General features: G+C 43.3%; 1 protein-coding gene and 4 non-coding genes across 6 annotated transcripts; 2 read left to right on the top strand and 3 right to left on the bottom strand.

Annotated features, from left to right (window-relative positions):
- The first annotated feature begins 3731 nt into the window (after positions 1-3731).
- Positions 3732-7614, top strand: LOC129834508 (acidic mammalian chitinase-like). 2 transcript variants are annotated; one of them, XM_055899563.1, is made up of 11 exons: positions 3732-3771; positions 4200-4229; positions 4378-4579; positions 4930-4986; positions 5071-5236; positions 5561-5685; positions 5821-5944; positions 6104-6289; positions 6591-6713; positions 7038-7176; positions 7331-7614. In XM_055899563.1, the coding sequence occupies exons 1-11, from the start codon at positions 3732-3734 to the stop codon at positions 7612-7614; spliced, it is 1476 nt and encodes a 491-aa protein (XP_055755538.1). The 2 variants fall into 2 exon arrangements, with proteins under 2 accessions (XP_055755538.1, XP_055755547.1); XM_055899572.1 differs by having other exon boundaries at positions 3747-3771; positions 7364-7614.
- A 2992-nt stretch (positions 7615-10606) lies between these two features.
- On the bottom strand, positions 10607-10679 carry trnak-uuu (transfer RNA lysine (anticodon UUU)). The gene has a single exon. It is a non-coding gene; the product is annotated as a tRNA-Lys (tRNA).
- A 595-nt stretch (positions 10680-11274) lies between these two features.
- Positions 11275-11347, bottom strand: trnak-uuu (transfer RNA lysine (anticodon UUU)). The gene has a single exon. It is a non-coding gene; the product is annotated as a tRNA-Lys (tRNA).
- Positions 11348-11939: 592 nt separating this feature from the next.
- trnak-uuu (transfer RNA lysine (anticodon UUU)) lies at positions 11940-12012 on the bottom strand. Its single transcript has one exon. It is a non-coding gene; the product is annotated as a tRNA-Lys (tRNA).
- A 148-nt stretch (positions 12013-12160) lies between these two features.
- On the top strand, positions 12161-12232 carry trnaw-cca (transfer RNA tryptophan (anticodon CCA)). The gene has a single exon. It is a non-coding gene; the product is annotated as a tRNA-Trp (tRNA).
- Positions 12233-12263: the final 31 nt, after the last annotated feature.

Genomic DNA, 12263 nt, shown 5'->3' with positions numbered 1-12263 from the left:
TAAAATAAACACCAACATGAGGTGTCTTAAATCACATTATTTGTCACATACTTCGTAAAACAGGTGTAGACTAACAGTGAAACGCTTACTGAAGTCATTTCCCAACAATGCAGAGTTAAAGATACATACACAGTGAATAGCAATACCAAGTAAAAAAGATCATGGCTATATACAGGGAGAAGCAGTACCAAGTCGATGTGCCGGGGTACGAGGTAACTGAGGTAGCTATGTTTATATAGTAGGGCTAAAGTGACTAATAGACAGTAGCATTTGAAAACTATACAGAAACCCCTTAAATTGTTGAAATAAGTAAATACAATCAATGATAAGAGAATAGTCAGATTATTTGATAACTGACACAGACATGGTGGCGTAGCAGGAAGAGAGTTGTCCTGTGAACCAAAAGTTCAAATCCCAGGTGAGGACATATTGAATAATAATTACTGTATAAATGAACATGCCCAATGTAATCATGTGTGTCAAATATGTACTTTTAAAGCACTGTGTGTGTGAGTATCCCTAACCTTGCCAACAGACAAAGAGCTATGAATGGATCAGTGGTTCACCAACCAGGGCCTTGATTGGCTCGGTAACAAGACGTGATGTGTATCTTTTTATTGTTCGTTTTTTTGTATTTTTTTTTACACATAAATGTTCTTGCAACATTCCCATGAAATGTGTCTAGAACATTCAGCTATTGGAGTCTCACATTCTTAGCAATATACATTACCGGTCAAAAGTTTTAGAACACCTACTCATCAAGGCTTTTTCTTTATTTTTACTATTTTCTACATTGTAGAATAATAGTGAATATATCAAAACTATGAAATAACACATATGGAATCATGTAGTAAATTAAAAAGTTTTAAACAAATCAAAATATAATTTATATTTCAGATTCTTCAAATAGCCACCCTTTGCCTTGATGACAGCTTGGCACACTATTGGCATTGTCCTCGGGGTTTCGCCTGCCATATCAGTTCTGTTATACTCACAGACATCATTTGAACAGTTTTAGAGACTTTAGAGTGTTTTCTATCCAAACCTTCCAATTATATGCATATCCTAGCTTCTGGGCCTGAGTAACAGGCAGTTTACTTTGGGCACGCTTTTCATCCGGATGTCAAATTACTGCCCCCTACCCCAAAGAGGTTAAAGAGAGTGCACCAGGGCTATGTCTCCAGATAAATTCCGCCAGGAGGGCTATACTTCTCAGACAGCAGGGCACACTTGCTTGGTCAACACATAATGCAGTTCAGCTTTTATAGGGAGCAGACCTTCAAGTGGGTGGTTGAATATGCTCTGGGCTATGCTGGTGGCATCGATGCAGAGAGATTCGAGAATCTGTCTCTCAGCCAGCTAGGAGTGACACAAAAAAGCATTCTGCCAATAAGATTACTTTCAAGGAGTACCTGGAGCTCCCACCTCATCTGCCAGCATCTAGTCCACACCTCTACATGCATCAGTCAGTCTGCAGTCCTCCGCTCCTCTACGTTTTACTCCACCACCTAGACCTCTGTCCTCCAAACATGTGCTGTCCTCCACACCTGTGCTTTCCTCCACGCCTGTGCTTTCCTCCACGCCTGTGCTTTCCTCCACGCCTGTGCTGTCCTCCACGCCTGTGCTGTCCTCCAAATCTGTGCTGTCCTCCACGCCTGTGCTGTCCTCCAAATCTGTGCTGTCCTCCACATCTGTGCTGTCCTCCACATCTGTGATCTGATGTCCCTAACTCCTAAATAATAGTAAGATTAATAAAAACAATACATGGGATTTACAGTGCCATCAAATCAAATCCAATTTCATTGGTCACATACACATATTTAGCAGATGTTATTGCGGGTGTAGCAAAATGCTTGTGTTCCTAGCTCCAACAGTGCAGTAGTATCAAACAATTCACAACAATACACACACATCTAAAGTTAAAGAATGGTATTAAGAAAAATATAAGGACGAGCAATGTCGGAGTGGCATTGACAAAAATACAGTAGAATATAATTCAGTGTATATATATATATATGTATGTAAACCTTAAAGTAACTAGTGTTCCATTATTAACGTGACCAGTGATTCCATGTCTATGTATATAGGGCGGCAGCCTCTAAGGTGCAGGGTTGAGTAACCTGGTGGTAGCCGGCTAGTGATGGCTATTCAACAGTCTGATGGCCTTGAGATAGAAGCTGTTTTTTCAGTCTTCGCCATTCAAAAAACTCAAGGACACTGTACTACAGCAAAGACTATAAAACAAAAACAAGAATAATACAATAAAAGGAATAAAAGCTACATAAAAGCTACATAAAGCTACATAAAAGCTACGCTGGGCAAAGAAGGCAGAGTTTGCATGTGTTAGAAACTTTGCAGACAGCAAAACGCTTAGTCAGAGTATACTGTGCAGATGCTATCCTTCAACCAAGATATCAACTTAGTGATTGTATTCAAGGTACTTATAAGGACTGATACACTGTGTTAAATGTGATAAGCTATATATCAGAGCACTTAACTCCTTTTGAACAAATCATGGTATAGCTACAGAAACACCAGTACAAACAAGTTAACCTGATTGTGACTGTAATGAAAAAAAAACATTATTTTCTGACAACTGTTTTTTTTGACATTGTGGATAAATCATAACTATTAGTAATAATAAAAGATTCCAATACACTAAAACGTATATGGTAAAATGCTGAAAAGTACACTTGATTTCTTAATAATTACTTGTTATATGGTTGCATTGTAATACATTATTACTATTATCAATTATGCTACACCAAGTTTTAAAACTTTTGCTAGGCAGACCATGAGGTTATACAGGTCTGTCTCAAGCCTGATGTTCAATTTTAAATAGACCCCTTGCCCCTTACCCTCTAGTTGTCACGCCCTAACCTTAGAGAGCCTTTTTATTTCTCTATTTGATTAGATCAGGGTGTGATTTGGGTGGGCATTCTAGTTTTCAATTTCTTTGTTGGCCGGGTATGGTTCCCAATCAGAGGCAGCTGTCTATCGTTGTCTCTTATTGGGGATCATACTTAGACAGCATTTTCTCCACTTTTAGTTTGTGGGATCTTGACTATGTTTGTGTGTAGTTGCTTTCTGCACTGCATGTAGCTTTATGTTCGTTTTTGTATTTTGTTGTTTTTTTCGGTGTCATTTAAAATGAAGGAAAAGTGTACGCCTACCACGCTGCACCTTGGTCCAATCCATCTTTCAAAGAGCGTGACACTAGTCACACCTTTTACCCCTATCCCCTAGGCACTCCCCAACCTTCAGCCCACTGCTAGTACAACTGAAACACAAGATAGATAAATTAATTATGGGACATTTCAACCTTGAGCTTGACTTGGTAGAATGGTCACCATATTCTGTACATCCATTTCAAGGTCAATCTCCACAAGTATATAGTGGGTTTGGTGGTAGGAGAAAGGTGCTAGCTAGGGTGCAGGGGCAAGTCGTAGAGGCTATAGTGAGGAGGCCAAGGGGTGGCTAATGGACCTATCTTTATGGTTGTCAATTTCACCAAAAACAGACCTGCTTTTTTTTATCGTCAGCAAGTCATGTCTGAAAACAAGGACATATGAAGTGTATCTGTGTTTTTGTTAAGGCAGTGGAAACCCTTGTTCAAACAAGTGACTGAGGCTGATTGAGTTTTGCTGCGGAATGGGAAAGATAGGAGTGAGATAGGAGTGAGATAGGATTGGTCGTTGAGAGTATAAAAGGGTCCAGCAGCCCATGGAGCAATGTACAGAGCAACCATGGGCAAACTACTCATCTGCGTTGGTAAGTGGAATTTATTTTGGCATACTTAGCTTATAACTGTACTATTGCTCTATCTTTCTTTCAAACCTTTCATTTACATTTTCATTGTAATGACAATTATCAACATTCAGACATACTATGCTCTATGCTAAGGCTTTGGCTCCCTGTGGGGAGAATTGGCCACTGACGAATGTCCTCTAGTTATGCATTTTGTCTATACTACTGTGGTCAAATTTTGTTTCGACTGAGGTTGCCAGCACCATGACCCACCTATATTCATGTCTGAGGGGAAGAACTGCACTTTAAATCATTAACATTACAGTTCTGAATTATGTTGACTTTTTAAAAAGTTTAATTTAAGATAAAATCTCTCCCTTTCTCTTTCTCCTTTCATTATTTCTGTCTCTCTCGCTTTCTCTCTCATTATTCTCCTCTTCCTCTCTCTCTAGGACTGGCTCTCCTGCTGCATGTGCAGCTAGGTAAGTTTAAAGTACATTTCATTTACATGTAGCCAGCATCTAGGTAAGTAGCCAATCAGAGAACTATAACATGATTTACAGAGCATGACAACCCTGACTCTAAAACTGCCTAACTCCAAACTCTAACCTTACTATTACCCTTCCAAAGGATCCTCCTACATCCTCTCCTGTTATTTCACTAACTGGGGCCAGTACCGGCCAGGAGCAGGCAAGTATTTCCCCGCCAACGTGGACCCCTGTCTCTGTGACCATCTGATCTATGCCTTTGCCGGCATGGCCAACAACGAGATCAAGACCTACGAATGGGACGATGAGAAACTCTACGGACAGTTCCAGGCTCTCAAGAACCAGTGAGAGAGAGACACACACATGCACAAAGACGCACACACAAACACACACTCAAGCAGGCATGCACACACATAGACAAATGCAGGCAAACACTTTCTCATTCAGGCATGTACATACCACAGGAGGTTGGTGGCACCTTAATTTTGGAGGATGGGCTCGTGGTAAGGGCTGGAACGGAATTAGTGGAATGGTATCAAATATGTGAAACACATTGTTTCCATGTGTTTGATGCCATTCCATTTGCTCCATCCCAGACATTATTATGAGCTGTCCTCCCCTCAGCAGCCTCCCGTGGTACACACACATGCACACCTAAGCCAGGACTAACCCTAAGTCTTTTATTTGGTAACAGGAACAGCAACCTGAAGACTCTGCTGGCCATTGGAGGATGGAATTTTGGCACTCAGCCGTAAGTGGAGATGCATATAAACATGCAAGTGCACACACACATTTACACACACACCCTGTGTCTGAGCTGTGTGTGTGTACCCAGGTTCACAGCAATGGTGTCCAGTGCAGCCAACCGCCAGACGTTCATCAGCAGCGTTATCAAGTTCCTGAGGCAGTACGAGTTTGACGGCCTGGACATTGACTGGGAGTATCCCGGATCCAGAGGCTCCCCACCCGCAGACAAGGCCAGATTCACCACCTTGCTGCAGGTTAGACTCAAACACCCATACACGTACACACACACACACACACACATGAATAAACTCACACCCACGCAGATTAACAATCACTCGTACAGACACACACACACACACACGCACAAAATAGCTCATGCACACACAAATGAACACACAGTCAAGAATGAACACTTGAACACCCAAATGAACACACAGACAAGATTGAACACTTGAACACCCAAATGAACACACAGACAAGATTGAACACTTGAACACCCAAATGAACACACAGACAAGAATGAACACTTGAACACCCAAATGAACACACACACCCCTCTGTGCACTGTCTCCCTCTAGGAGCTGATGGCTGCCTTTGAGACTGAAGGAAAGAACACCAACCGTCCTCGTCTGATGCTGACTGCAGCTGTTTCTGCCGGAAAGGGAACCATCGACACCGGATACCAGATCGCCGAGATTGGATCGTCAGTACATACACACTGGGTCTCATTCATATATTAGTTCTTGCATGATCTAACATGCATGATCTATCAAATACTTCTTGGAATATTGGAAACTCTCTTTCTCCCTCTCTTTCTCTCCCTCTCTCTCGCTCTCAGAGTGTTGGACTATCTGCATGTGATGACATATGACTTTCATGGATCTTGGGAACACAACACTGGAGAAAACAGTCCTCTCTACAGAGGACCAACTGATCAGGGAGCCTACATCTACTTCGATGTGGTGAGTCTCTCTTTCCGTGCCCATCTCTTCCTCTCTCCCTTCCTCGGCTCATCTATCTCGTCCTGCCTATTTAGTTTTGAGCTGAGAGTGAGTAGCACATTTCTTAATAATTCTTCTCTCTCCAGTGTTCTCACTACCACATACTGTGTGTGTTCTCAGGACTATGCTATGAAGTACTGGAAGAGCAATGGTGCCCCCGCTGAGAAGCTCCTGGTTGGATTCCCCACCTACGGCCACACCTTCACGCTGGCCAGTGGCTCTAACACTGGAGTGGGCGCTCCCGCCAATGGCCCCGGCCCCGCCGGACCATTCACTAGACAGTCTGGCTTCCTGGCCTACTACGAGGTAATTGACACAGGATTAAGATAGGTCTGAAATGACACCCTCTTCGAATCCCTACACCTGTGTGCTCTTGTCATAGGTAGTGTCCTGGGGAACAGTGTGTCATTTTGGACGCAAACCCAGTGTATGTTTTTGAGTGATTACATCTGCAACTTCCAACCCTAACGTAATTGTATGTGTGTGTGTGTGTGTGTGTGTGTGTGTGTGTGTGTGTGTGTGTGTGTGTGTGTGTGTGTGTGTGTGTGTGTGTGTGTGTGTGTGTGTGTGTGTGTGTGTGTGTGTGTGTGTGTGTGTGTGTCATTAGATCTGCACCTTACTGAAGCAGGGAGCTACCCAGGCCTGGGACTCTGCCCAGATGGTGCCCTACGCCTTCACCCAGCAGAACATCTGGGTTGGATATGACAACGTCAAGAGTTTCCAGGACAAGGTCTGTGTTTGTGTGGGTGTTTGTCTGTTGGGGGAAAGATATAACTAGGGGGTAATGGCGTAGCATCCTACTCTGTTACAATAAGCCTAATAATATATGGAATTAAACAGTAGCTTTTATCTTCGTGATTTATAGTAGTGAGTGTATACATTTTGATATGGGTGACCCCAGCGAGAATCGAATCCACCATCCTGTTATTGCAAGATCCATTCCCTACCAACTGAGCAACATAGGGCAAATGATGAAGTTCTACCACCTATACATATTTATCCAATTTCACCCCGTTAAGTAAACCCTCCTCTCCCCTCTCTTTCTCCCATACAGATCGAGTGGCTGAAGAACACTGGCTTCGGAGGAGCCATGGTGTGGAGTCTGGATCTGGATGACTTCTCTGGAACCTTCTGTGGACAGGGCAGATACCCACTGATCAACACCCTCAAGTCTGGACTGGGAACTGGAGCCGGTGAGAGACACAGACACATGCAAGCCTGCATGCACACACAAACATTCAACAACAACCCTCTCTATCACTCTCTCAAATAGTAGTAGAAATGTAGTTGAAATTATCTCAACCCCCCTTCTATCACCCCCACTCCTATGTCCTCCATCTCTCCCAGGTTGTGCCGCCCGTATAGACCCCATCGCCCCAGTGACCCCTACCCAGCACCCACTTAACCCCCCACAGCCCGGAGGTCAAGGTGGCAGCAGCGGCGGTGGCAGCAGCGGCGGTGGCAGTAGTAGCAGCGGATCTGGCTTCTGCGCCGGGAAGGCTGACGGAATATACCCTGACCCGACCAATACAAACCACTTCTACAATTGTAGCCAGGGCAAGACCTACGATCAGCAGTGTGCTGCCGGCCTTGTGTTCGACGCCAGCTGCAAGTGCTGCAACTGGGCCTAAGAAACCATAGTTCCCCTTATTAATGAAGGAGTTGGGTCTAAAGGTTATGTGGTTGTTAGGGCCACTGATGTCATGTCCTATTCTAACATCAGCTCCATGTAACCTATCAAATCCACTCTAATAAACTCCCAACATATGAATGCATTCTGCTTTCTCAGGAATTGTATTTATTCTGCTTTGTGTGGGTTTGAGGTCAACTTCATTGCACTTTGAGCAGAATCACCTTGTATCCCACATAGCTAGTCATTATCTCAACAAGATAGCAATTCTGCTCCTCGCCGTTCTCAAACAGTTTAGTTTTTATACAATTCATTCCACCACAGAGAATTCGCAGTAAAAAAAAAGTCCTTTACTGCAGTCAAATTTTACCAGGCTGACAGACACGGTATAAAGCGCGCAGAGCTTAGTCTGACTCATCATTAACATGACATAATGATAGTCTCACCATTTGTCTTTTTAACTACCATTTAATCCAATATCGAAAATACAAGACACACAGTTCAAAACTGTTCTTTTTGAAATGCTGAAAAGAAAGAACATATAGTAAATATTATTTTCTTTACAGAATTTGAATATAACTTGACATGCACATTGTTTTATTTCAAATCAAATCAAACTCTTTGTCACATGTGCCGAATACAATAGGTGTAGACCTTACAGTGAAATGCTTACTTACAAGCCCTTAACCAACAATGCAGTTCAAGAAAAAATTAAGAAAATATTTATAAAGTAAAAAGTAACACAATAAAATAATAACGAGGGTATATAAAGGGGGTACCAGTACCGAGTCAATTTGCAGGGGTACTGGTTAGTCAAGATAATTTGCTCATGTAGGTAGGGGTAAAGGGGGGGTGAATGTAAATAGTCCGTGGTGGCCATTTGATTAATTGTTCAGCAGTCTTATGGCTTGGGGGTAGAAGCTGTTAAAGAGCCTTTTGGACCTAGACTTGGCGCTTCGGTATCGCTTGCCATGCGGTAGCAGAGAGAACAGTCTATGACTAGGGTGGCTGGAGTCTTTGACAATTGTTTGGGCTTTTCTCTGACACCGCCTAGTATACAGGTCCTGGATGGCAGAAAGCTTGACCCCAGTGATGTACTGGGACGTACGCACTACCCTCAGTAGCGCGTTACGGTCAGATGCCGAGCAGTTGCCATGCCACGCATTGATGCTACCGGTCAAGATGCTCTCGATGGTGCAGCTGTAGAACTTTTTGAGGATCTGGGGACCTATCCCAAATCTTTTCAGTCTCCTGAGGGGGAAAAGGTGTTGTCGTGCCCTGTTCACGGCTGTCTTGGTGTGTTTTCAACCATTATAGTTCGTTGGTGATGTGGACACCAAGGAACTTGAAACTCTCAACCCGCTCCACTACAGCCCCATCAATGTTAATGGGGGCCTGTTCGGTCTGCCTTTTCCTGTAGTCCATGATCAGCTCCTTTGTCTTACTCACATTAAGGGAGAGGTTGTTGTGCTGGTACCACACTGCCAGGTCTCTGACTTCCTCCCTATAGGCTGTCTCATCGTTGTCGGTTATCAGGCCTACCACTGTTGTGTCGTCAGCAAACTTAATGATGGCATTGGAGTCGTGTTTGGCCACTCAGTCGTAGGTGAACAGGGAGTACAGGAGGGAACTAAGCATGCACCCCTGAGGTGCCCAAGTGTTGAGGATCAGCATGGCAGACATGTTGTTGCCTACCCTTACCACCTGGGGGTGGCAAATCAGGAAGTCCAGGATCCAGCTGCAGAGGGAGGTGTATAGTCCCAGGGTCCTAAGCTTAGTGATGAGCTTGGTGGGCACTATGGTGTTGAACGCTGAGCTGTAGTCAATGAACAGCATTCTCACATAGGTGTACCTTTTATCCAGGTGGGAAAGGGCAGTGTGGAGTGCGATTGATTACGTCATCTGTGGCTCTGTTGGGGCGGTATGTGAATTAGAGTGGGTTTAGGCCAGTGATAGATAATTGTATTGTTAACAAATGACAAGAACATCATATGTGTATGAATGAAATTCAGATAATGCGTGGAATATTTTGTTATAAACTCAGCACTAAAAAGGTCCTTTCACTGTCAACTGTGTTTATTTTCAGCAAACATAACATGTGTAAATATTTGTATGAACATAACAAGATTCAACAACTGAGACATAAACTGAACAAGTTCCACAGACATGGGACTAACAGTGTAAAGATCTTCTTAGTCTGGGTAAATAAATGGACTGGCAACCTTAGAGTTAGGGTTAGCCCTGTGGCTGTACGGATAGATTCCCCATAAAGAGTTTAGGTTCAGGTCAAATCAAATCAAATTGTAAAAAATTGCTCACATACACATGGTTAGCAGATGTTAATAGCCATTAGTCATTACTACCCTGTTTAAATAAACGTGAGACCAATCTCCCCTAAGGTCAATATGATTGATCCAGTGGTATAATGGGCTGGCTGCTCACACAAAACTAAAACACATGGAGAGAAGCAAAAAAACAGTATTACAGCCAGTCCCAATTAAATCTTTACCCCTTCCCCTTGGCAGTTACACAGCGAAGTCAATGAATCAGCACAAGTACCAATGTGGCTTTACAGTATAAATGTTGCTAAACAACGACCAATCCGATGATGCTTTAGATGGGATTGTATTGTCCACAGGTGAACATGTCATGGAAAGTGACAGAAATTGCAATTATAGAAAGACTTGCTTCTGAAGGAAGGTGAATATTAAAATGATGCCTGAACAGGGACTTGAACCCTGGACCCTCAGATTAAAAGTCTGATGCTCTACCGACTGAGCAAACCTGGCTCTGCATTTAAATATTTTCATACACCTAACCTGCCGGGCAGATGCATGTCAGATCGTACATTTCCCCAGAGACACTTAAAGTTTTCAGACTAAGCTGTTTTGGCTATGGGATTGTATTGTCCACACGTGAACATGTCATGGAAAGTGACAGAAATTGCAATTATAGAAAGACTTGCTTCTGAAGGAAGGTGAATATTAAAATGATGCCTGAACAGGGACTTGAACCCTGGACCCTCAGATTAAAAGTCTGATGCTCTACCGACTGAGCTATCCGGGCTCTGCATGTAACTGTTTTCATACACCGAACCTGCCGGGCAGATGCATGTCAGATCGTACATTTCCCGAGAGACACAGGCCTTCATTCCAATTGATACAGTCAACGAAATCTGAACTAGGCATCCCCCCCATAGATGAGATTCTTCCAAGACCTCGTGGCGCAACGGTAGCGAGTCTGACTCCAGATCAGAAGGTTGAGTGTTCAAATCACGTCGTGGTCAGAATTTTGATGTGTGCAATCTCTGCCTTTACACAGCAAAGTCAATGAATCAGCACAAGTACCAATGTGGCTTTACAGTTCAAATGTTGCTAAACAACGACCAATCCGATGATGCTTTAGATGACAGTCGTCTCTCACAAAAGCATGGCACACTGCAAATTCCTATATCAGATTATGCTATGTGATTGACAGACTTAAATCAGTCTTCAAACAGGGAGTTTAAACCTGGAGGTTCAGATTAAAAATCCTAAAGTTTTCAGACTAAGCTGTTTTGGCTATGGGATTGTATTGTCCACACGTGAACATGTCATGGAAAGTGACAGAAATTGCAATTATAGAAAGACTTGCTTCTGAAGGAAGGTGAATAATAAAAGGACGCCTGAACAGGGACTTGAACCCTGGACCCTCAGATTAAAAGTCTGATGCTCTACCGACTGAGCTATCCGGGCTCTGTATGTAACTGTTTTCATACACCGAACCTGCCGGGCAGATGCATGTCAGATCGTACATTTCCCCAGAGACACAGGCCTTCATTCCAATTGATACAGTCAACGTAATCTGAACTAGGCATCCCCCCCATAGATGAGATTCTTCCAAGACCTTGTGGCGCAACGGTAGCGCGTCTGACTCCAGATCAGAAAGTTTCGTGTTCAAATCACGTCGTGGTCAGAATTTTCATGTGTGCAATCGCTGCCTTTACACAGCGAAGTCAATGAATCAGCACAAGTACCAATGTGGCTTTACAGTTCAAATGTTGCTAAACAACGACCAATCCGATGATGCTTTAGATGACAGTCGTCTCTCACAAAAGCATGGCACACTGCAAATTCCTATATCAGATGATGCTATGTGATTGACAGACATAAATCAGTCTTCAAACAGGGAGTTTAAAACTGGAGGTTCAGATTAAAAATCCTAAAGTTTTCAGACTAAGTTTTGGCTATGGGATTGTATTGTTCAAACGTGAACATGTCATGGAAAGTGACAGAAATTGCAATTATAGAAAGACTTGCTTCTGAAGGAAGGTGAATATTAAAAGGACGCCTGAACAGGGACTTGAACCCTGGACTCTCAGATTAAAAGTCTGATGCTCTACCGACTGAGCTATCCGGGCTCTGCATGTAACTGTTTTCATACACCTAACCTGCCGGGCAGATGCATGTCAGATCGTACATTTCCCCAGAGACACAGGCCTTCATTCCAATTGATACAGTCAACGAAATCTGAACTAGGCATCCCCCCCATAGATGACTTTCTTCCAAGACCTCGTGGCGCAACGGTAGCGCGTCTGACTCCAGATCAGAAGGTTGCGTGTTCAAATCACGTCGTGGTCAGAAGTTTGATGTGTGCAATCGCTGCCTTTAC

Source organism: Salvelinus fontinalis, chromosome 3, assembly GCF_029448725.1.
Source record: "Salvelinus fontinalis isolate EN_2023a chromosome 3, ASM2944872v1, whole genome shotgun sequence".
NCBI lineage: Eukaryota > Metazoa > Chordata > Actinopteri > Salmoniformes > Salmonidae > Salvelinus > Salvelinus fontinalis.
Note: the sequence above shows the minus strand (reverse complement) of the source record. Positions and strands in the feature narration are given on the sequence as shown.

Bases quoted from the DNA above. Each gene is read 5' to 3' on its own strand.
- LOC129834508 (XM_055899563.1), top strand. From the start codon at position 3,732: ATGTACAGAGCAACCATGGGCAAACTACTCATCTGCGTTG. The intron at 3,772-4,199 runs GTAAGTGGAATT...CTCTCTCTCTAG, and splicing joins CAAACTACTCATCTGCGTTG to GACTGGCTCTCCTGCTGCAT. The intron at 4,987-5,070 runs GTAAGTGGAGAT...GTGTGTACCCAG, and splicing joins TGGAATTTTGGCACTCAGCC to GTTCACAGCAATGGTGTCCA.